This window comes from Rhipicephalus microplus, chromosome 7 (assembly GCF_043290135.1).
Source record: "Rhipicephalus microplus isolate Deutch F79 chromosome 7, USDA_Rmic, whole genome shotgun sequence".
Taxonomy (NCBI): Eukaryota; Metazoa; Arthropoda; class Arachnida; order Ixodida; family Ixodidae; genus Rhipicephalus; species Rhipicephalus microplus.
In genome coordinates this window covers 51,225,248-51,250,458 of record NC_134706.1, presented here as the reverse complement: position 1 = coordinate 51,250,458, position 25,211 = coordinate 51,225,248, and the positions used below count along the sequence as shown (strand labels likewise).

Sequence of the window (25,211 nt, the reverse complement as noted above, 5' to 3'; positions counted from 1 at the left end):
GGAAATTGCGGAAGCACAAGAAAGAACACAGGTAATTAGGCTGTCTGGCTCAAAAGCGGGGAGGATGATTCTCGCAGAAATGGGTATTCCACCAGCTCAGATTGAGGCTCTGTACCAAGGGTTGACGAGGGATCAGAAGGAAAACATCATTGTCTCGCCTGCCCCGCGGAACATGCATCCCCAACGTAATGTTGGAAGGAGGAGAGCGCGCGCTCGGGCCCTTCTTCGCCAAGTTGCGGATCTTGACGGGGGGGCCTGTTTCGTAGACGCGGCGCAATATGATGGCCAGAGAGACCGATTCACGGTAGTGGCAATCAACCACAAAGGCATTACAATTAATGCGGCGTCGGTATGCGCCAGAACTGCCAATGCAGCTGAGCAGGTTGCCATCGCCTTGGCTCTTTTAGATCAGCGTAATGAACACATATTTAGCGATTCTAGAGCTGCCATTCGTGCCTTCAGTGTTGGAGCTGTGTGCAAAGAGGCCAAAAACATACTCGGTGATAAGTTGCTTACAACCCATACCATTACATGGTTCCCAGCTCATATGGGAAACATGGACGGAGGGATCATAAATCTCAATGAGTTGGCCCACTCCAGGGCGCGAGGGTTAGCTGTCCGCGGCCATGGAGGACCTTTGGGTCGAACTGGAGATTTCGTAAACAGGGATCCGCCAACTACATATAATGAAATAACCCAACATTTCGCTATGGATAGGAGAATCTTTCCACCTCCACATGCGAAGCTAAATAGAGCGCAGGCGCTTACATTGCGATTACTTCAAACAGAAACGTACCCTAACCCTGCCTTTCTTCACAAGCTTTATCCTGATGTTTATTTAACCAACTCGTGTACAAAATGTGGCGGTTTAGCCACCTTACACCACATGCTCTGGGAGTGCCCTTCGGTACGTGGCACCGATACAGCATCGTCCAGAAAGTGGGACTCCGCTCTCCGGAGTCCAGACATAACATCGCAACTTTGGGCTGTCCAGAGGGCCCACGATGCGGCGCTAGGGCTCGGCCTTACTGTCCCATCGTGGGAGCGGCCCGCCGTGTGCTAGGGCGCACGCCTTCGGACTTGTCAATAAAGTTTTTCCAAACCAAACCTGTCATCCTTGCTTGTTCGCCTATGGCAGCCGTGACTGCAATGCTCCCTAACCTTACGCGCACCGAAGATATGATTACTTCGTGGCTGGTTCATGACAATGAGCCCCGCCTCGGTGGTCTAGTGGCTAGCGTACTCGGCTGCTGACCCGCAGGTCGCGGGGTTAAATCCCGGCTGCGGCAGCTGCATTTCCGACGGAGGCGGAAATGCTGTAGGCCCGTATGCTCAGATTTGGGCGCACGTTAAAGAACCCCAGGTGGTCGAAATTTCCGGAGCCCTCCACTACGGCGTTTCTCATAATCATATTGTGGTTTTGGGACGTTAAACCCCGCATATCAATAAATCCTGACAATGATAAAAACACGGTTATCACTTGTGCTGCCGCTAGCAAGACATTCGTCATCGCGCAGCCCTGTCGATCCATCAAACATAATTAAATTGTGTTGTAGTTTCCACGCAGAACATTAGGGCGCGCGAGTGGGCATGCCACATGGTTACTTTTTTTCATTTCGCGGATATCTGTAGTACGCAGAAAAACACTAGTACTTCATAGATGAAAAGTCAGAAACTGTCTAATCGATAGTTTTGTAAACTGATCTACAAACTTCCCTTTGAATGTTTTTCGAAGCTTTGTTGTTTCATAACTTATTAATTCAACTTGCTGAATTAGGCAAATACGAAAAATACAAAAACTAGCTTCACGAACTCCATGCAACAGTCAGCAACCTCCATTTGGTCGGGCCGTCGCAAAGTGCTCTGGTTCAGTTATAAGCTCACGCTAAAGTGCCCCAATTATCTCTAGCGCAAACTTAAGACTATGCGCTGACGTAGCCAGAGGGCAGGATTGGGCCTCCAAGCCACCTAAAAGTTGACCAATTTTGCGTGTGTATGTGCAAGCACACATATAAATTCAAATACAAACATGCACGAGACATCCCTAAAGAGAACGCTACTGTGTAAACTAATGATGACGTGTATTTTCCTATGTTTATATAATTTATTTCTCATAAATTACCAAAAATTGTCATAGTACTGCAGTTATATTATCGCAAAGTTATATAAAAATGGAGGAAAAGAGACCTGTCATCAATTGATATTTTGCGAGTAAGCTACGGCATTAACAGCTGAAATTTTATTGAATTACGACACCGTACGTACTAACCCGTTAAAGAAAAAATCAAGGTGTTTTGTCAGCAATAATATTAATAATAGATTCTATGTTTAAGAAGCGGCAGCCTAATGGACTATGCAAATCCTGATATAGATATATTTTGTTTGATATTTATTTATTTATTTATTTATTTCAGAACCTTCAGGGCCCGAAGGCGTTACAAAAGGGAGTGGGTAATAGTATACATAGTAATAAGAAGAATAAGAGTGAACAAAGAAAAATGCTGCTAAGAGTAAACATCGCATTCAACAGCAGTCTTAAAAGCAGTGACATTGGTCAATTCGGCAACAGAGGAGGGTAGCTGGTTTCATTCGTTCGAGGTAGTGGGAATAAAGGAATCGTGAAAGAACTTGGTATGTCAAAAAAAAAAAATGTGTACTTTGTGGGGATGGTCACATATATATGACATGTAGTGTGGTCTGGAAAAGAGGTCTTGTTCTAGTTGTGGATTGTGGTAAATTTTATGAAAAAGAACAAGACGGGACTTTTTCCTACGCGAACAAAGAAGTGGAAGGCCCGAAACAAAGAAGAACAAAGAAGTGGAAGGCCAAAAAATTGTAGATACCGGCGAAGACGTAGTAAAAAGAATCGTTTTACCTCTCCAATGTTCATAACGTTTGGGATCGTTGCCTCGATGCAGACATCGTCTGAAGCTAGTCTCGTTGTGGTGTCGGGTGAGCTGACATTGTTGGAAGATGGGGTCACCGTAGGTGTGGTCTCCTCGGGGCTAGTCGTCGTCTCGGCACTTGCATTGGTGGCTTCTGTTGCTGTGCTTCCTGGGAAGAATGAGCATCTGCACTCAATACAGGGGTTCGTAATCAAGCGCATATATTAAAACACCCTTCATTCCCTTGCGTCTGCGGCATACTCTGGGGAGTTTATGAAACAATAAAAGACCTTTAGCAGAGCATATCTTTGGGTCGTTTTGTGCATAACTGAACAAAATAGTTGGGAGTCAAGTGGGAAGGAGGAAAAAAATACAAGAATTGATATTAGCTATGCCTTTGGTATCAATGTAGAGGACACGTTGTGTGGCTTACACTGCGCTTTTTGCTATGTTACAAAATGAATTTATAGTGATAACAGCGCTAATTTCGACTTAGGCTACGTTTGCCAAAGCAGCACATTTATTTTTAGTAATTATTGGCAACCTACACTATGCAAGTACATTTCCATTATTTAATGTGTAGTTTCGACCCTATAGAACATTTTCCCCTCATGTACTGACTGACCAGACACTTGTTAGAAACCTTGACACGATTTTTTCTACTAAAGTTGGTAGTTGTGTTGACAGTTTTAATAATTTTTTAGAAGTTTGCAACTCTTTGACCTTCTGTGACAATGCTAATCATGTTGTATCAGTCTTTAGAGAAGCCACCAAAAGCCCGACTTTCTCGCGTGAGCTACTTCAAGGCAATCATTAGCATTTTTGGACGTTCATTTATTTTGAAACGCTACAAGTTTGTGCTGAATGTAAAGACCCTGTGTCCGAAAGGACCATCTGCCTTAGAACTCTGCCAAATCAAAAACTGAGAAAGGAACTTTTGTGACTATTTTCGGCCTGCCTTATAAGGTATGCGAGCATATTATGGACGACAGTTTCCAGCTACATATTTCTTGGGTAGTGACAGCCGGATTTTGTTCAGTGGTATGAACCAGTGTTCGAATTTTTGCTCCAGAAGTTCATAAGACGCAGCAGGTAGCCCGAGACACAAAATGTGACCACTGATTCGGCCTTAGATACGCAAGTCTTCTCACAATTTGAAAACGAGGCGGCTAATCGGCATGATGTTTCAGTGGTTTCGTCCGAAAAGAAGCCGTCAAAGCTTTGTGCCCGAATTCATTCACAAAAACAAAGGTCATGTACGGGGAAGCACGCGAGGCCAGTTCTGTGTCGCATAGTGGATATTGTTTAAGAAATTTCATTGAGCTCTGGCAAGTCGTACCTAGGCCAAAACTGTCGCTGCGATAATGGCGCCTAAAGGAGCACATGATATGAATTAAGAATAGTGCTTGTTTACAAATGCCACTTCATTGTGCTTCGTGTGGCTGCACACCAGTGTTTGTAGGAACGCGTGTAATAGGAAGACGCAGAAAAGCGTGACTTGTAGTGTTAGAAACGTTCGCAGGCAGAATATGGCGGGGCTTCTGTCTCTGAACAAGAGTAGATGGTTAATTTTAGATTGTATTGCCTGTAGCTTTGCAGCGAATAACTCTAGACAGACGCGATTTCCAGTGCAGACACATGTAGAACAATACACGGTAGTAGAACACCCCTGGTTTCAGTTGGATGTAGGGAAAGTGATGCCGTCCCTCGCTGCGCCCGCGCAATGTTTTTGCTACTCCCTCCATCCTCAAGGTGGCACTCGCATCGAGCGCTTCGGCCGGCTCGAAGTCTTTGCTGTGCTCAGGTCTTGCGCGCATCAGGAGCGTGGCGTCCCCGTACGCCCTGTTTCCTCAACGAGGGTCATATCGCACCCTCCTCTCTTTGTTCCGCTACTCTTATCTCGTGCGGCGCTCGCTTCCGCCTACGCTTTCACAGTCATTATCTGTCACATGGCTTATCGCGTAAGTGTAAGATGTGTCAACCCTATGCGCTCTCTGCGTTCGTGCGCAGTGGAGGTGGAAGAGTGTCAACCCCTAGCAGACAACGTGTGCATTCAAACTCCACAAGTTTACGCAAAAGAACAGCAATGTTTACCAAAGCTCTACAGTCTCCACGCAGTTGGCATCAGAGGATGTTAGCCCAGCTAACATCATAGCAGTGCTTCCGCACAACTGGGGATAGGACATCTAAATTGTTTCTAAGCAATCATGAACACAACGGGCAAGCAGTGCGCGTTACTCACCACTTTGACTACTCGATTCACTTTTCGTACTCGTACTACTGGACTCATAAATAGAGCTTGTCGTAGATGTAGTCGCCTCACCTTCTGGAGCGAATGTCGTCGACGGCATGCTTGTCGTACTAGCCACAGTTGTCGTTGAATCCACATTTGACAGCGATGTTGAATTCTCTGTTGACGCTACAGTTGCATTCGTGGGAAACATTGTCACTGAAAAAATTATGAACACGTAGTGAAGCAGCACGAATAATACCGTATGAAAACAGCTCGTCGTAATATATCGTCATGAAACCCGACCCCAAGCTAAAGTACCACAGAGCGCTGTTAAAAAATTGGAAATCCTTTTTGTTACAAATTGGATTTTCTAGCGGTAGTACTGAAAGACACTAAAGTTATGGTTGAAGACATTACACCTGCATACCTTCGAAGAGGATTGAGTTTGGCCTTGAAGAATAGAAAGCAATAGCCTAATTGACCCCCATTGCATCGCGTTCTCATTCGCTTGTCAGTGAGTCATAATAGTCATTAAATAGTGCAATCTAGTGACGAAGTTACAGCATGCTGTTCTTGTCACCCTCACCATCCATGGAACCTGAAACAGCTAAAATATATTTTTCAGAAGGTGTATCAATTCTTTGCGGTGCAGCGTAAATCAAAGAAAAAAAACATAGCTAGAGGTTTATGAATTGCCTGCATTGTAGAGTTCACGGAGCGCTAAGAATAAGGGCATGGTACTTGTGAAGACTGATGATTGAGCTAGTTGGTGATTTTGAATCAGCCTATTTGCACAGTGCAACAAAATGAGTAGTTACGGCGAAACTTCGGAAGGAAAAAAACATGGACACGAAAGAGGCAAGGCACTGGAAGCAAACATTAGCAGGTTGACCATCCGCAGCGAGTGGAACCCAATCGCAAATGTAAAAGTTTAAAATTTTCATCATTCTTAATTGTAACTTGAGTTTATTGGCATCACTAAGCTACCATTATAATATAGCCTCTGCTTACTTATTGGGAATGACATAAAGTTTGTTAACACCTCTCCTCCACTCTGCTGCTCATGCGTAAACCTAATCTGGTGGACGCGGAGTTAAAAACGTGTGTGTTGTGCCTTGAAATAAATAAAAAAAATGTCTAGTTTCACAAACTATCGAATCTATGTCATCAACGGATAATAATGTACTTTCCTAGAATTGTCGACAAACCGTAACACAAAGAATCATACCAGTTGAAAAACCCAACAAAGAGTTAAGTGTGTTCTGGTGTGTTTTGGTATTACCACCAGACCACGCTGATGTGTTTTGGTCGAGCCTTTTGGCTGTGTTTTGGTGGGAACACCACACTGGTGTGGTGTGTTCTAGTCGGGCCACCGACCTGATGTGATGTATTGAGGAGAGATGCGGGAACATCACACTAATGGGGCGTGTTCTGGTGGGATGTGTTCTGGTGCGCTCGAACACATTTTGTGTAGAGTGGCTCACTACGACTCAGATTTTCTCGGGCTCGCACTCTCTAATATTTGCCTCAGCCAGACTCACTCACTCACTCAAGCTAACTATATATTCTGGGTAAAATTTCCGTGGGCACACAGTGGAGTTGCGCTTGTTTGTCTCCTCGCCGTACGTTTTCCCGTTTAATGTGTGCGCGCCAAAATGTTACCAAGAATGTCTTCGAACCAACTCACCCAACATTCCATTCTATAACCATATTTTACTTAGCCAGACTCCCCCAGACTCATGGTTCGATCAGAGTCTGAGTGGGTCGATAGATAAGTACGTTAACTTATAATTAGCATTTGTAAACATGGTGTAAATGCTCTTGAGGCATCCAAGTGTAGATGTCGTAACACCTACACTTTAATGGGCACCTAAACTAACTTTTCGGGAAGACACAGCATATATAGAAGACTGACATCTAGAAGACGCTTAGCTGAATGCAGGATTATTTTGAAATTTCAAACAAAATTTCTGATGCATTACGTCAGATATTTCAGACATGGTTTTTTTAACGCCTATATAACAGTGCTGTTAACAAGTTATACTTTGTTCACTTGTGGTAGCCTCTTCGTATTTCAGAGATTCCGGTCCTCGGAAAGAGGGCTCTAAGACGGGACATAGAAACAAGCAAGAAGACCAGGTGGTGTCTTGTCTCTTTTCTCATCATCATCCACCTGACTATGCCCGCTGCAGGGCAAAGGCCTCTCCTATGTTCTGCCAATCAACCAGGACTGGTACTCGCTACTGCCACGCTATGCTTATACCTGCAAGATTCTCAATCTCAACGGCCCACCTAAATTTCTGTCAACTCCTCGTGCATTTTCATGCTCTCGGAATTCAGGAAGTTGAGCTTAATAACCACGAGCGGTCATTCTGCCTACACACAGCCATTGATTCGATGTCCACTACCATGTTCATTTATTCTTGGTTTCAACTATGATGCCCTTTACTCTCGTTTATTCCCTTAACCAATTTGCTTTCTTGCTTTTTCCTATAGTTACACCTGTAATTTTTCTTTCCATAGCTTGCTTTTTTTATATGTCCCGTCTTAACGTAGTTTTTCTGAAAATCTGCATGTGCCAAAACGTCCGCAATAAAGCTATGTATCAGGTCATGCCAGGCATACATCTCTGAAAGCTCACGGAGTATACGAAAATATTTAGAACCTGGTAGATGACAAACAGTATTAGCTGGTCATTGCTAGCGCCAGTTCCTGGAAGTACGAAAAAGTGTAGCTGGACAGGCCATGTGCTGCGTAAGAAAGACCATCGCTGGCATGGCACAATGAGGCAAACGGTACCAAAGAATTGGATGTGAAGCCAACAATGGCAAAAAAATGCGGCATATTAACGAAGTGAAGGATGATGAGTGGGCCAAGCAGGGGATCGTTTGATGTTTCAGTAAATTACCCATGGCATTGACCAATCACGCATGTAAATGAATGAGAAAGCGGTGTAAAGTTACATAAAATAAAATGTCCTTGGTTATAAATGGCACATTGCGAGTAGTTAGTTGCGATTTTTGTTTTACTTTCATCATAACTATTTTGCATTATTGAATCTAGCCTGAAGTTGACAAATACGAGGCGTGGTCTCATTCCCTGGTGGTAGTTCATTGTTTCTAGTCATACGAAATTCAACGTAGTCGTGTTGAGACATCTACTGCACAACCAGCCGTGGTCCATGAACGTCATCGTCATCAGCGTCATCATCATCAAGGAAAGACGGCGGACATCGCTTGACCATACGAAGCTTCACCCCCAAAGAATGCGACGTAGTTATAATGGCCAGCATGCTCGCAAAAAATTGAATGAGCCTGTGTGAAACGGGGGCACTGGTGCTCATTGGGTAATGCATTTGTCCTACAGGCATAAAAGTAGTACGCGAACTTCATCTTAGAAATACTGTTTTTTGCTTTTATAAAAATGTAAACGATGGTGAGCGTAAAATTGAAATGATGAGTGCCATTGCTTTTTTCACCAAGTGCCACCAAAATAATTTTCATTTCATTGGCACCCACATGGACCATGATCTCCGAACGTCTCCCAGTTTTATGCATTTTACGCATGCAACTCAACTGATGTAGGATGAAGCGCATATCTCAGATTGCAGTTGTGTTGAATATAGTTTTTCTACTTCAGAATTACCTTGAAACTCTAACAACGTATGCTTCCGTGGTTAAACGCACTGTCTGGGAAAGATAATGCTTCCGCGTTACGACAGTAATTTCAATACAGGTTATCACAACTATATTCAGGGTACTGTTTTCACAAAAGTTTAGGGATGATTTGGAAGAGCATCGTCGTACATGCCACAAGATGTTACACTTTCAATGGAAAGAAAAAAAATTAAGGCAGCTTCGCGTCGCTTTAGAGTTCAGAGCTCGGTATACTATAATCTCATGTGTTTATTTCGATTTTCTCTCTTTCTTTTCTTCCTTGTTTTTTTCTTTCGTTGTCTTTCTTCCTTTATTTGCATTTAGTTCGCTCGATTTATTTCGTTATTTTTCCTGCTCTGTAAATTAAATTTAAATGCATTACTTAGTCGGGCTATGTCAGGCGTCCGTCGGAATCTGTCTACTGCCCTCTCCTATAGCAACAGCTGCGGGCGCCCTCGTCCCTAGCAACCGGAGCCTCCAAGATGTATCGCTTCGGCGTCGACAGCTGTCAGCAACAGCTGTGTGCGCACGCGCTCATTTTATCTCTGCACGCTAGCCACGTGGAAGCTGCCCGCAACACAGTGATCTGTGTTTTGGAGGACCAAATAAAAGTTTATCCAATCCAATAGCTATTAGAGCTGGAAACGCTTACCACGTTTCTCGCGACAGAAAAGTGTCACGCAGGGCAAACGGAGCTAGTTGGTGCACGGTGTAAGAAAGAAAAAAAAAAACGTTATTCTTCTAACGCTGGGTTCTCACGTGCGAAATGCCGTTATGGACGCTACGCAATGAATTCGCATTTGCTGACGATTCTCTTCGGAAAGGTGGGGTATTTTCCTCTCTCTTGCCATCTTTCTCTTTATATATATGTGGCTTACGTCCCCCCTTTTCACGCACAGTATTGCCTCCATCACACTAAGCAGCAGCAGCTTAAGACAGCATACGATAGACTGGGCCTCTAAGAAGTGGCACGCCTAAAATGCAGTAGCATCAAAAAGCCCCATGGTTAAACACTGCTTCTCCATTAAATGGTGTGGATTCATAAAAAAGTAGTAGAAAATTGCCTCATGTGTTTATATCTATGCAGCTGTGAGTAAACTCTGCCTACTTGACATAACACTTGCAATTTATGTGGTTACTACAAAGGCGCGTACTCTAATGACAGAGTATAACGGCATAATCAACAGCCAGTGTGAAAATAATCGAAATATTGCCTTGTTGACGCGTTTTACGGCACCTTGTTTCTTGTCAAATCACACGTTGTTTCATCTGACGTTTCTTACGATGATGAAGTAAAAACCAACAAAACCCACTCTAGAAGACATCTTGGTTGAAATGACGATAGGTATAGCACGAGAACAGAACGACGACTAAGAGACAAGAAGGACTTGAAGGATACGAAGGTCCTGCTTGACTATTTGTCGTCATTCTGTTCTCGCGCTATAACTATAGCCATGTCATACCATTTAGCCCAAGCTGCCACTCTTGTCAGACGAAAGCTTCACTGCAAACCTTACCAGCGCTGGTAGGAGCCCAGCACGATGTAGTCACAACAGAGACCACCGCGAGTATTCCCAAGGCTCTCATACTTTCAGAGGTTTTGCGGGGATGACACCTGTAACAATACGCACAGCGAGAAATCACTGGCGTTCCTTTTGTGGTTCAGCTCGTACTTATGCAGAAACAATGCTATTTCGTCAAGCCTGAAGCCAACAGATTGCAGGTGCTCTCTTGCAGGTGTTACGGTTGCTTCATAGGAACAAACGTACAGTCCGACAATACATTCGTTATGATCCTTGTCTTGGATGTCGCGGCATAACGCTTTTTTCCAGATGATTTTGCATCTAGTTGGCGTAGCCGGAAGCTGACTTTCGAAACGAGCTGCTGTGTCCGTTCCCGATGAAATATGTCTTCCTGCCCGTATGACGTCCGGCAAGATTACAATACGTCCAGGCAGTTGTAAGTTTTGCAGCGTTAATCTCTTGTGTGGAGGTTTACGTCGGGAAATGCGTCGCCCTACTCGGTGTGAGATGTTCGAAGTGATAAACCAACGGCACATGCTTTCGACAACGAATGTAACGATTGGGCCGCGTTTGGTGCTCACCGTATATTTCGCAATGACATCTCGCACATTGCGCAGCTTTGCTGCAACGCAAACTGCAACGTCTGGTTACAACGTAAGTTTACTGTTACGAAAATTGAAAACTACGAGTGTGCGAGGTCGGCGCGTGTGTTAGTAGTGTTTTTTTTTTGCTTTTAGATGCGAAGCCTCTTGGGCTCGGGTGTATGTTCCACGGCGTCGGCGTCGACGCTCGCACTCAAACTACGCATGCGCAACTTCTTTCCGATGCTACCCCCTAGCTCTTGCCTCGCAACGCGGACAGCATCTGCTAACCCTCGCTTGCTTCCTCATCGCCTATAGGTATTCTTCCGCCATTGCGCATGCATGCAACGCCACCGAGACTGACTTCCTCTAGGTGGTGTTGATGCATGTCCCCATCACTCTCGCCTCGCAACGCCAGTGCAAGGAGATGCAAAGTGAATTCCAGTTTATCGGCTCTTAAGCTGTACGTCTTGGTAACGTATTTTGTTGGCCTTCAATGGTGTTAATGCGCGCATGTGCACCATGTGTATATGCAAACTTCAAGCTATGAATAAATCAGTTAGAAGGGAGCGCTGTGCGTGTTCGATGCCAGGGTGTGTGTGTGAGTGTGTGGTTGTGTCGTGTGTCTACGCTCGAATTAAATTTTTGAAATGTTTTAACGCGACAGCGTTAGAGAGCTCGTGTCATTGATTTGTACCAAGTAGCCCCACAAAAAGGTCTGTAGCGAGCTTCTTGATTGAAAAAACCGACTGTTCATGCTGCACAACTGTTCATTGGCCATTAAGCTTATATAGACACTGGATCTTAACCTCTAAGGTAGTGCCGGTGCACGGTTTCTCCGGTGTGTTGCCGAGCAATAAAAAATCGCAGAGCGCGCGTTAACTAAAAGTGGACTGTGGCTCTCTGTGTCCAAGCGGAGTCTTCTGCGTCTCACTGCACATTAGCAGCAAAGGGCTTATTTCAGTAGGAAACAGTGGTCGATCACTCCGTGCTTTGCGCCTCCACAGATTCGTCTCCTGCGAAACACCGCGATGAGTGCCAGCGGCAACGTCACCGCCAGTGTAAGCGTTAGCGCCCGGTGCTTCGCCTCTACACAACGTTTCCTTATTTATTATTAAAGACGATAGTCTTTCTTGGGGACTTTAAACGCCAAAATATCTATCTATCTATCTATCTATCTATCTATCTATCTATCTATCTATCTATCTATCTATCTATCTATCTATCTATCTATCTATCTATCTATCTATCTATCTATCTATCTATCTATCTATCTATCTATCTATCTATCTATCTATCTGTCTGTGTCGGTCTGTCTGTGTCTGTCTGTCTGTGTCTGTCTGTCTGTGTCTGTCTGTCTGTGTCTGTCTGTCTGTCTGTCTGTCTGTCTGTCTGTCTGTCTCTGTCTGTCTGTCTGTCTCTGTCTGTCTGTCTGTCTGTCTGTCTGTCTGTCTGTCTGTCTATCTATCTATCTATCTATCTATCTATCTATCTATCTATCTATCTATCTATCTATCTATCTATCTATCTATCTATCTATCTATCTATCTATCTATCTATCTATCTATCTATCTATCTATCTATCTATCTATCTATCTATCTATCTATCTATCTATCTATCTATCTATCTATCTATAATGTAACGGCAGTGGATACAGGGAGAAAAACCGGGTAAATCTTTTGCTTTCACCTCTAGTTTGCTTTGCAGTTACGGTGCTGTAAAGATAGCACGAACGTCAAATCGCTCGCTGCCGCAGCTGCATTTGCGGAAGGACCGCGCTGCTCACACACGAAGTTAAAGGGTGACAGTTGTTTGTCCGTGCTCTTGTTGTGCATGCTTATTTCGTGCGTGCTTTCTGCTTGAGGTGTGCTCTGAAAGTTTCGTGCCGATTGCCATTCTGCAGCATTCATTCCCTCGCCCTTGAGGCCAATCAATGCGCAATGAACGCTAAACCACCTCTGCGAGGACCAGTTCAACTTTCGTCTTATACGAATTCCAAAGAAAAGGAATCAACCACGTTTTTTCTCTCTCTTTCAGAATGACTTCCTTCTTTTCGCCTGGCCTCAGGTTCTTTTCTACTCTTTCTGCGACATAACTTGCCATCTCATCTCGGCGTTTCTCTCCTCACCAGCAAAAATTTCTTTCCTACCCCTTTCCTATACAATTCTATGCTATCCTCGTCCCTGCTGGCATGCCTCAAAACCGGAGTTGTTGCGATTGTAGTCTGCTGGTCACTGATACACGACTTCGAATAGCGCTTAGTTAAGCAATATTATCACTGAAAACATTGCCTTTTCTTTTTTTTTGTTATGTCTAGCTAGTTCACTTCCTGTCGCTCATCAGGGTTTAATGCTAAGCAGAAAAAATTAGTACATGTGTACAGGGAGAGAAGTATAAGAGGAAGCAGGGGACAAAGAGAGTGTGTATCAGTTTATGATTATGACACTTTTGTATTGATTATTAGCAACATATTGAGAATATTATCATCTACACTGTAAAAGTTAAAAACCTTACTACAGGGGTGAATTAGATCGTGAACATCGATTAGATTTACCTTTGACTTGTGAATTCTGTCTGAACTAACTTCCGAAGCTCTTAGAGATTACCTGTGTCGCGTTTGCATGAGCTTGGAAAACACAAAAGCCGCATGCACTAAGCTGTGAATGTCATTTGCTGTACCCTTGCGGAAGCACCAAAATTCGCCTTACTACGTAATTATAGCTGCCATGAATGACATTACACCCATATAATGTATGTCATGGCTTATTTCATCATTTCCATCTATTGAGGAAACCACGTGCGTTGTTACAATAATTAAGCGGTGGCTTTAATAGACACAGGCTCAACATACGCATACTAAAAGACCCACAAAACACAAGCAAACGATGCGAAACATAGAATACTATACAACTTCGCAGAAAACACGCTTTCTCAGCTCCTGTTGGACAAATCGGGACATTATACTGAAATACTATACCGATATAATATTGAAAAAAGATAGAATGAGAAAAGGCAGGAAGGTCAACCAGAATTTTAGCATCAAACTCGCTACCCTGCCCTAAGACGAGGGGAAAGAAATATGAAAAATAAAGCGAAAATAGAAGCATAAAAAATAAATAAAGAGGAGGTGCCATAGGTCTGTCGTCAAGGTATGTCTACGTTTGGAAGAACGAACTCGAGTGCACATATTTCTCAAATGAATCAAAAATATAATATTCCGGAGAAAAGTATGCACAAAATAAGAATATTGCCACGTTCCATTTCACAAGTTTTTGTTATCGTTCCGAAGCACCGCACGATTCTCGGCGCAAGCCGCGCCTGCAGGTTTCTAGAGGGTTCCGGACTGTAGTAGATCATTTCGATAAGATCACGCCCACTGTGCGAACGGTACAGATTGTTCTGGAACCTACGCCACCACCAGCGATAACGCTAGAACATTCGACGGCAAGGGTATAAATGCCGACGCGCTTCGCCGCTTATGAGTTGTTGATCGAAGGCCGACGCTGCGTTCGCCGCTATCAGTCCGAGACTGCTATCTGTGCAAGACTGCTGCTGTAATTAGACTTTCCCTTTACTGGGCACAGGTTCGCCCAAATAAACAGTTAAATCCCAACACGAAGTTTTCTGTCTTTGGCCACGTCACGACCCCGTGACATCTGGTGGAGGTGCTGCTTCGTTCATGTACCGGACGCCCCCGTCAAGCCGTGAACCCAGCCCCCTTCGCGGAGAAGACACCGACGCCAACCAAGAGCAGCGAACGAGCCGCCGACAGCAAGGTCTCCCACCGGAGTACGGCCTGCTACAAGACAAGGCGCGGAAGACCAAGACCATGACCTCGACTGCAGCGACAATGACAACCGGAGCGTCCCAGCCCGCGATCGTCATTCATCATCCCAGGGAACCACCAACGTTCCATGGCTCATCGTTTGAAGACCCGGAAACCTGGCTAGAAACATACGACCGTGTGGCCGCCCTCAACCACTGGGACAACGAAGAAAAGCTCCGTCGTGTGTACTTCTACCTGGAAGACACCGCAAGGACCTGGCTAGAGAATCGGGAGTCCACGCTCCGTACGTGGGATGTCTTCTGCGGCGCATTTCTTCAAACGTTCGCAAGCGTCGCTCGCAAAGAGAGGGCCGCTGCTCTACTCGAAACCCGGGTTCAGCTACCAAATGAAAAGGTTGGAATTTTCACAGAGGAGATGACCCGCCTTTTCCGTCACGCTGACCCAGACATGCCTGAGGAAAAGAAAGTTCGTTTCCTCATGCGAGGGGTCAAACAGGAGCTCTTCGCGGGACTAATGAGGAATCCACCGAACACCGTCCAAGAATTTCTATCCGAGGCGACCACCATCGAGAAAACGCTGGACATGCGCACCAGACAGTATAATCGTCGCCTGACTCCAGAATGCGCTGCTGCTCAAGCCAGTGACTCCGACGACCTGCGTGAAACGATCCGAGCGATCGTGCGGGAAGAGCTGCGCAAACTGTTGCCTTCGGCGCAGCCTCAAGTGGATTCGATCGCCGACATTGTGCGGGAAGAAGTCCGGCAATCGCTTCGAATTCCCGAAACACCGCCGCCCGAGCCAGAAACTATGAGCTACGCCGCTGCAGTGCGCCACAACGCTCCTCCCCGTCCACGCCAAAACGCCGCCCCGTCACACTTCCGTCGCCAGACACCACCGCCGCCACCACCCCAACCGACGTCCTACCGTTCCCCAGCGGGCCAGCGCAGTGCACCGAGGAAAACGGACGTTTGGCGTGCACCTGACAACCGCCCACTCTGCTACCACTGCGGCGAGGCCGGGCACACATACCGCCGTTGCCAGTATCGACAAATGGGACTGCGTGGCTTCGCCGTCAATGCACCGCGTCCGCAGCCAGGAGATCGGCCACGTGACATCGCCGACTACCTGGCAGGAACTCAATGGACACCACGAAGTCCTTCCCGTTCGCCGTCGCCCAGCCGCCGCATGTCACCGCACCCCCGGCAGTACTCTGGCCCAACGCGGGGCCGGTCTCCTAGCCCGTATCCGGGAAACTAAGGGCAGCAACCGATGGAGGTGCGGTTGCTGTGCGACGAACTACCGAAGATCCTCCGACGACGACGACGCCGCGACGGAGCTTTCCGAACACAACGCCAACCAGGCAAAGCCCCGACGGCGAAAGCTCACTTACCGAAGGTGGCCTGACGACGCAACATGGAAGCAGCGAAACAAGCCGACGCAGCCGTGACCCGACGCCACGCCCTAACTGTAATGCGAGACGGCGAACTAGCGACCTCGACGTTCTTATCGACGGCCACAGTGTGACTGCTCTCGTCGATACTGGAGCCGACTATTCTGTCATCAGTGGGTCGTTCGCCGCGAAGTTAAAGAAAGTTAGGACAGCTTGGAAAGGCCCTGAAATCCGCACAGCCGGAGGTCATCTCGTAACACCTGCAGGAATCTGCACAGCGAGAGTCACCATTAACGGCCGTATTTATCCTACAGACTTCGTAGTCCTACAGCGTTGCTCGAGAGATTTCATCCTTGGCATGGACTTCTTATGCCTCCATGGTGCTGTCATCAACCTAAAAACAAGGTCGATAACGTTATCCACAGAAGAAGCACTACCGCCGCGCACGCCATCAGGACACCATGCCTTGAATGTGCTGGAAGAACAAGTCACCATTCCGCCTCGCTCAAGCGTCATTATTTCAGTCGGCGCTCCTAAATCACCTGACTTGAAAGGCGTCTTTGAAGGCAGTCAGCATCTGTTGGTCACCCGAAATATTTGCGTCGCAAGAGGAGTTGCAGAGCTGCGGGGAGGCAAAGCAACGGTTATGCTCACGAATTTCAGCAATGAGTACAAACATGTGAACAAAGGAACAACGGTCGCATACATCGAAGAAATTGTCGAAGCCACCAGTGCTTTCGCCCTCGCCGATTCTGCGGAACCTGCTCAGAGGAACCAAGCCCCTCCCATAGCTTTCGACGTCAATCCCAGACTTCCGAACGATAAGCAAGAACAGCTCAAGGCCCTGCTCCTGCAATACGAAGATTGCTTTTCGTCGTCATCGAAAATTCAGCAGACCCCAATCACGAAACATCGAATCATAACCGAAGAAAATGCCAGACCACTCCGTCAGAGTCCGTACAGGGTTTCGACGCGAGAACGTGAGGCAATGAAGAGACAAGTTGATGAAATGCTGCGAGATGACATTATCCAGCCGTCCAAGAGTCCGTGGGCATCCCCCGTGGTGTTAGTGAAGAAAAAGGATGGGACCCTACGCTTCTGCGTCGATTATCGCCGCCTGAACAAAATCACAAGAAAGGACGTGTACCCTCTCCCACGAATAGACGACGCCCTTGATCGGCTCCATAACGCCAAGTACTTCTCGTCAATGGACCTCAAGACTGGCTATTGGCAAGTCGAAGTCGACGAAAGAGACCGAGAGAAGACGGCGTTTATAACACCGGACGGCCTCTTCGAGTTTAAGGTGATGCCCTTCGGTCTTTGCTCAGCACCTGCAACTTTTCAACGCGTTATGGATACAGTACTGGCAGGATTGAAGTGGCAGACTTGCCTTGTGTACTTGGACGACGTCGTCGTGTTTTCCTCGAGTTTCGACGAGCATCTTCGGCGCCTTAAAGCTGTACTTCAAGCCATCAAGACGTCCGGACTCACACTGAAGCCAGAAAAGTGCAGATTTGCGTATGAGGAGCTCTTGTTTCTGGGGCACGTTATCAGCAAGTCTGGAGTTCGTCCCGATCCACGGAAAACAGCCGCTATCGCCGACTTCCCGCCGCCCACTGACAAGAAAGCCGTGCGCCGATTTCTGGGCCTGTGTGCCTATTATAGGCGGTTCGTGAAAAACTTCGCCCGCATCGCCGATCCTCTCACTAACCTTACCAAGGCCGACGTGGAGTTTAAGTGGGAAACGCCGCAGGAACACGCTTTCCAGGAGCTTAAACATCGCCTTCAGACGCCTCCGTTACTTGCCCATTTCGACGAATTCGCCGAGACAGAAATACATACTGACGCAAGCAGCGTAGGTCTTGGCGCCGTTCTTGTGCAGAGGGCTGACGGACTTGAAAGGGTTATTAGTTACGCCAGCCGATCGCTATCCAAAGCAGAAGCAAATTATTCCACAACAGAAAAGGAGTGCCTCGACATCATCTGGGCTACGTCGAAATTTCGCCCCTACCTCTATGGCAGGCCCTTCAAAGTTGTGAGCGACCACCACGCCTTGTGTTGGCTAGCCACCTTGAAGGACCCTTCAGGTCGCCTCGCACGATGGAGCCTGAGACTTCAAGAATATGACATTACTGTCATTTACAAGTCCGGCAAAAAACACTCCGACGCTGACTGTCTCTCTCGTGCGCCTGTCGACCAACCGCTACCCGACGACTCGGATGACGACTACTTCTTGGGAACGATAACTACCGACGACTTCGCTGAACGACAGCGGGCCGACCCGGAACTTAAAGCCCTAATAGAATACCTCGAAGGCAGGACCACCGAAGTCCCGAAGGTATTCAAGCGCGCACTTGCGTCGTTCTTTCTACGAAACGGTCTTCTACAAAAGAAAAACTTTTCACCGCTTCGAGCTAAGTACCTCCTTGTGGTGCCTTCAGCTCTGCGACCAGAACTCTTGCAGGCCCTGCACGACGATCCGACGGCTGGGCACCTCGGTGTTTCCCGCACGCTCGCGAGGATACAAGAAAGGTACTACTGGCCACGTCTTACCACCGACGTCACTCGTTATGTGAGGACATGCCGGGACTGTCAGCGACGCAAGACACCGCCGACAAGGCCAGCGGGACTTCTGCAGCCAATTGATCCACCTTGCCGACCTTTCCAGCAGATTGGTATGGACCTACTGGGGCCGTTCCCGACGTCGGCTTTCGGAAACAAGTGGATCGTGGTAGCTACCGACTACCTCACCCGCTACGCCGAGACAAAAGCCCTGCCAAAAGGCAGTGCATCCGAGGTAGCTAAGTTCTTCGTCGAAAATATCGTCCTACGTCACGGCGCCCCGGAGGTCCTTATCACCGACAGAGGAACGGCATTCACTGCCGACTTAACTCACGCGATCTTGGCATACAGCCAAACAAACCACCGCCGGACGACAGCGTACCACCCACAGACCAACGGCCTCACCGAGCGGCTTAACAAGACGATCGTCGACATGCTGTCAATGTACGTCGATGTCGAACACAAGACGTGGGACACCATTCTTCCGTATGTGACCTTCGCATACAACACGGCGGTGCAGGAGACGACGCAGATATCTCCATACAAGCTGGTCTACGGAAGGAGCCCGGCAACGACGCTCGATGCCATGTTACCCAACGTCACCGACGAAGAAAACCTCGATGTGAGCGAGTACCTTCAACGCGCCGAAGAAGCCCGACAACTTGCGCGTCTTCGTATCAAGAATCAACAGACGACCGACAGCCACCGTTACAACCTTCGACGACGCTTCGTGGAATACCAGCCCGGTGAACGTGTTTGGGTGTGGACGCCGATACGCCGACGTGGACTAAGTGAAAAGCTTCTGCGACGGTACTTCGGACCGTACAAGGTGGTTCGACGTCTCGGCCCACTTGATTACGAGGTTGTCCCCGACGGCATCAACTCTCAACGACGCCGATCGCGACCTGAAGTCGTGCATGTCGCGCGCCTCAAGCCGTTTCATGCACGTTAACAAACTGAAACAGTGTTTTTTTGTATTATTGTTGTATTGTAATTTATTCATTGTACTTTCTTGCATTATTATTGTACCTTCATCTTTAGTTAAAGCATCGGGACGATGCCTTTTTTCAGAGGGGGGCAATGCCACGTTCCATTTCACAAGTTTTTGTTATCGTTCCGAAGCACCGCACGATTCTCGGCGCAAGCCGCGCCTGCAGGTTTCTAGAGGGTTCCGGACTGTAGTAGATCATTTCGATAAGATCACGCCCACTGTGCGAACGGTACAGATTGTTCTGGAACCTACGCCACCGCCAGCGATAACGCTAGAACATTCGACGGCAAGGGTATAAATGCCGACGCGCTTCGCCGCTTGTGAGTTGTTGATCGAAGGCCGACGCTGCGTTCGCCGCTATCAGTCCGAGACTGCTATCTGTGCAAGACTGCTGCTGTAATTAGACTTTCCCTTTACTGGGCACAGGTTCGCCCAAATAAACAGTTAAATCCCAACACGAAGTTTTCTGTCTTTGGCCACGTCACGACCCCGTGACAATATCTCAACAATGCTGTGTCCAAGTAGCGCATATATCCACTGATTAGTTTGTAAATTTCTCAGTTTCCGACGAAAGCTTTTCCTCGTGACGATGTCGCTTCTTGGGTGGGCGGCACAATGCAATCCCCGTTTAGCGTCATCTACTCGATGCCCCTGCAATCCACCACGCTGGCGAAGCTTTTCATGAAGTCGATGAGGTTGCGGAGTAGCACCAGCCTGTTGTACCGGCCAGTGTAGTTCATCTCGGAGCATGGGTTCATATCAGCGTCAGCATCGATGTCGTATACAGCGAGCCCAAACTTAATGTTCATAAGGCCGGACTTCAGATCGCATAGCTTGATAGCACGGAGAGAACCAAAGAAAGAAATTTAGAGAATCTTACATTTGTTCCCACACTTCAGGGCAGAAGTGTGATTTGCAGTGCTTAATTTATAAAATGCACTCAGTTTTGCCTGATGTTAGACTTTGTTAGGTTATAGTTATGAGACGTTATAACGTTGTTAAAGATGACAAGAGAATTCACTCTAAGACAAGATCAAGTAAAACGGGCATCTCTTTGTCCCACAACAATAATTGTCCTCTATCTTGTGTTCCTTCCTTGCGCTATCGTCGCGCTCCCGCTAAATTTAGGCCAATAACGACATGCGCGTTATTGGTGTTACATAGCATTCTCAATAGGAAAGTGGTCAGCGCCGAGCTTTCAAGAAAGAAGGCGCATGCAAGCCCGATGAAGATTGTTGTTGTGGGACAAAAAGACACCCTTTTTACTGGATCTTTTTTTTTAGAATGAAGTGGAAGAACAAGGAGGGGAAACTTGGATCCTGCCCCAGTAATGCAAGCATGAGTTTGCCTGAGTAGTAATGTTATCCGAGAAAATAATACAGTAATACGATCAAACAACAGACAAGTAATAGCACTACGCACAGTGCAGTTAGGAAATGCTTAGCTAGTACTAACATGAACAAACAAAGTAAGATGACATTATTCGCATGTATACATTGTTAAATAATTTAATATTTGAACAGCAAGAACAATAAAAAGAACACGTTGTTTTTCCAAGTTAGACAGCGACAGCTACAGACCTGCCAAAAGCTTGTTATCTTAAGCGACTGTGTCACTGAGAACGTGGTTCCATCGCCGAGATGTTCTAGGGAAAAAAAGATTTACTGAAAGTGTTAGTGTTTCTTATTGGATTTCTGTCTTTTGAAGTGATGGTCCATATGGTCCGATAAGTAATGCGGCTGTGAAATCAAATCCTTTCGAAGAGATGGATGTTGGTATAACTTACGAAAGAAACCTAAACGAGCTATATTACTCCGAGATGCTAGTGATGGAAGACATTGGTTAGCTTTCTTTGAAGTTATGTTGGAAATGCGGTTATAGTTAGAATAAGTGAACCGAACTTAATTATTTTGAACGTCCTCTAAGGAAAAGCCGTTTTTGTTGTGTGAGCACCACACCACTGAAGCATGCTCTAATTTGGGGCGCACTAATGACTGATAAATTAGTAATTTTAAGGATGATGTGGTGTTGTGAAAGTTATGACGTAAGTAACCAAGTGTGCTGTGAAGAGACCAGGTTAGATTTGAAGTTATATGAACGCTTCAGTAATCCTGTGAATTCACAAGATCTAAAGGGCATTATAATAAGTTTTACTGCATTGAAGACCTAGTGACCCACTGTGTGAGACACGCATTGCTCGTCTCGTCCTCAGAAGCTACTCCTCCTGAAGCTTGCTACACTTTCCGTGGTGGTGAGCAACCTTATGAACCAACTCGTTCAAGCAACCACCTTAGCCACTTCAGCTCCTGGATTTTTTGCCCGTGGACTCTACAACGCATGGAAACGTGAACGGCGTGTTGCCGGAGTGATCCGTGACGTTATGACGTCACACAATGAAGTTCCAGGAAGCGGTACCCTGTTCACACGCAGTGACTTTGGGAAAAAAGTTACTATGATTTGAGCACATCCTGACATCACGTCTTTCATGAAATTCTTAGTTCTGTCACTGAAAAAAACGAGCTCGAACGTGCTGATTCTTTATGTCTTGTCATGAACTCATTGTCGAAATAATCACGATGAAGAAGACAGGTATATCAATAATTCAATCCCACGATATCGATGAAAGAAACGATTTCTGTTCTTCCAATTACGAGAAATTACATTTTATGAGATGATAGACCGATTTCTGACATTGAGCTCCGACACTGCCAGAGCTGAGAAAAGGCCTACATGAATGGGAAACAATTTATGACAACTACCAAAAGAAGGACAAGCGGGCAAGAAAAAAAAAACTCGGTGGATCCCACGTTCCAGGGAATCGACGTTATGTGAAGCATGTGGAGGGAAGGTGACCGTGTTGCAATTTTTTTTATTGAGCGACAATTCTTGCAATGACGCTAAATATGAGTACAAATGTTCCACACACAAACGTTTGTTGAAGAGTTACAAATGTTTACATAACCAGTTGTTTGCATTTACGCTACAATGTCAGCTGGAACATGCGCATTAGCAACACCAGAAGCTAATATGAAGCGCTGATGATCGCGAAGATGCTGGCTCCAGACACTGCTACATGAATCAACTTCAGCGCATGGCACCTAACCACAATTGGCGTTAACCTGAAGTGACGGCTGTATGAAAGCAGTACATATGTAATGTTTATAATATTGGGTAGGCAGCACTGCAACCACTATTGACGTTTCACGAAGATTAGCGTCTATTTGAAAAGTAGTTCCGAAACTTAATTACTGCCACGCAGAATGCTTCGGTTCGACTCCCTCTGGGACATTGAAATTTATTATTTGCATTCGTCGGGTGGTTTGCGTCAAAAAATATGACCAAGCTCACTGAAGCAACTGTTCTCGGCCAACACTAGGATCTAGAAAAGGGCAATGTCCTAAACGCCCCAGACCTTGGTATTCGAGAACTCTTAGCTACCGTTCGCGCCAAAGTTAGCGGACGCAAAGTAAATACAAGGCCCTAACTTTCGGGGCTCCTATTGAAAACCTTCCTAATGTGAAGTATCGTTCTAGTTGGTGTTGCAAGAATAAAAAGCTGCGCCAGAGTTACAAGGACAAAAGAAGTTAGGAAGGACAGACCTAACATCTACTTCGTCACGTGCATACTGTCTAACTTCTTGTGCGCTTGTAAACGTAGCGAAGTTTTTTAACCCACTGTTCAAGTAGCGCTATACAGGTCATGCTATTTCACACGATGACATTATTGGTACTACGCTGAAGCCGAGGAAAGTGAAAAAAAACTGCTGAAACTTGAGAAACTCAAAAGTTAGAGTCTCCGTCATTCTCGCAACTGTCATTGCGCATGTAGCTCGAGCGATATGGTTTCGAGAACGGTTTTAAACACACCAATTGGAAAGTCTGTACTTTGATATGATTGATTGATATGTGGGGTTTAACGTCCCAAAACCACCATTTGATTATGAGAGACGCCGTAGTGGAGGGCTCCGGAAATTTCGACCGCCTGGGGTTCTTTAACGTGCACCCCAATCTGAGCACATGGGCCTACAACATTTCCGCCTCCATCGGAAATGCAGCCGCCGCAGCCGAGATTCGAACCCGCGACCTGCGGGTCAGCAGCCGAGTACCTTAGCTACTAGACCACCGCGGCGGGGCTACTTTGATATGAGTCTAGTGTGTGATATTCCAGGCTATTGCACTTATTACTTGCGATATGATTTCGCTCACCTTATATCGTAGCGTATCCTCGGTATCGAATGAGAAAACTTTGTCTTTGTTCGTGACGTAAATATCTCGCTCTGTAGATGTGTGCTTGTACTGGCCGGGTGTTTGGCAGAGCTTCGGTTGAGGAAAAAGAATGGAAAAGCACAGAGAATATTCATGAATAACGAATAGCGCATTTCTTAGAGCTACAAACAACAACTTATGCTCTTGTTTACCTTTCAAGCAAATTCGGCCAAGAAATCGCTTCCGGTTGTCCGAATATTCAATTCGAAATAAAACAGGCCAGAAATCGATGGTTGGCATTCACCTTTTTTTGCTACATATATAGGCCTAGCTAAAGTTTATACGGATGATGGTCCACTTGCCATCAAGATAATTAATAAAAACTAAATGAGTTCAATGAAACAGCACAGTTCTCTTGTGAGCACCTCGAAACATTGTGGCATTTGGCGGAGCCGCTTTTAACCACCCAGTTTTTGTACGCGGCCTCCGAGATCAGCTTCGACAGCTGCGCGAAGCACAAAGTTAAACCAAGGAACACACCAGCAGAAATGAACGCCGTGGTGCGAGGGCCACTACCACAGGCCCATCGCTTAAAGATTACGTCGCCTACAACTCGTGGCAAACAATGTCCGAATCAGGTATAGCGTGTCATAATGGGGAAATAAAGACCCACTTAGTACGTTGGCTTGTCCTCCATGTTGGCCAAACTATCGCAAGCATCGAACATTTTTGGACTGCTTGCGTCTTGAGCAGCCGCCGTGAACGAACGGCCTTTGAGAGTCGCGGACACGGCCATGGGGATCGTTACGTTAACAGTGGAATTGCGTAGGTACTGAAGAAACACCGCCGAGTCGTTCTGCGAGAGCGGGAACAAAACACGTCTTTAGTACAGTCGTGTAGTGTCGCTCTTAAGATATCTACAAAATTTAATAGCGCTCACAAAGGGATGCTTAACAAGAACGCTTACTTCTAACAACACGGAAGAGATAGTAGGGAAGACAAGGAATTGAAAAATGAAACAGATTTTGGCATTTCACTTATGCCACCTTTTTTTTTTTCTCTCTAGGGTCTATGTTTAGCTGCGGAGTCGAAGGTCGCAGATTCGATCCCGGCTCCGGCAGACGCATAACGATGGAGGCGGAACGCTATGGGCCCATGTGTAGTGCGATTCCAGAGCACGTTAACGAGGACCAAACGGTCGAAAATTCCGGAGCCCTCCCCAGTGGCGTCCCCACATAATCACACCATTTTTATGACACGTAAAACCTAAGTTTAGCATTTAAAACAGCATTATTATTATTATTATTATTGATTGATTGATTTGTGGGGTTTAACGTCCCAAAACCACCATATGATTATGAGAGACGCCGTAGTGGAGGGCTCCGGAAATTTTGACC

General features: G+C 46.3%; 1 protein-coding gene across 2 annotated transcripts in view; it reads right to left on the bottom strand.

The window, feature by feature from the left end:
* LOC119179225 (uncharacterized) overlaps nucleotides 1-23,919 on the bottom strand; it is a 46,656-nt gene extending 22,737 nt beyond the window's left edge. The window contains exons 1-3 of one of the 2 annotated variants that reach the window (XM_075869161.1): nucleotides 23,815-23,919; nucleotides 5,209-5,334; nucleotides 2,876-3,054 (exon numbers count right to left, since the gene is read on the bottom strand). In XM_075869161.1, coding sequence (XP_075725276.1) covers nucleotides 2,876-3,054; nucleotides 5,209-5,329 — 300 coding nt within the window. In that variant the 5' untranslated portion in view covers nucleotides 5,330-5,334; nucleotides 23,815-23,919. Of the gene's footprint in view, nucleotides 1-2,875; nucleotides 3,055-5,208; nucleotides 5,335-10,291; nucleotides 10,429-23,814 lie in introns of those variants that run through there. The other variant, XM_075869160.1, reaches the window with a different exon arrangement.
* Nucleotides 23,920-25,211: the final 1,292 nt, after the last annotated feature.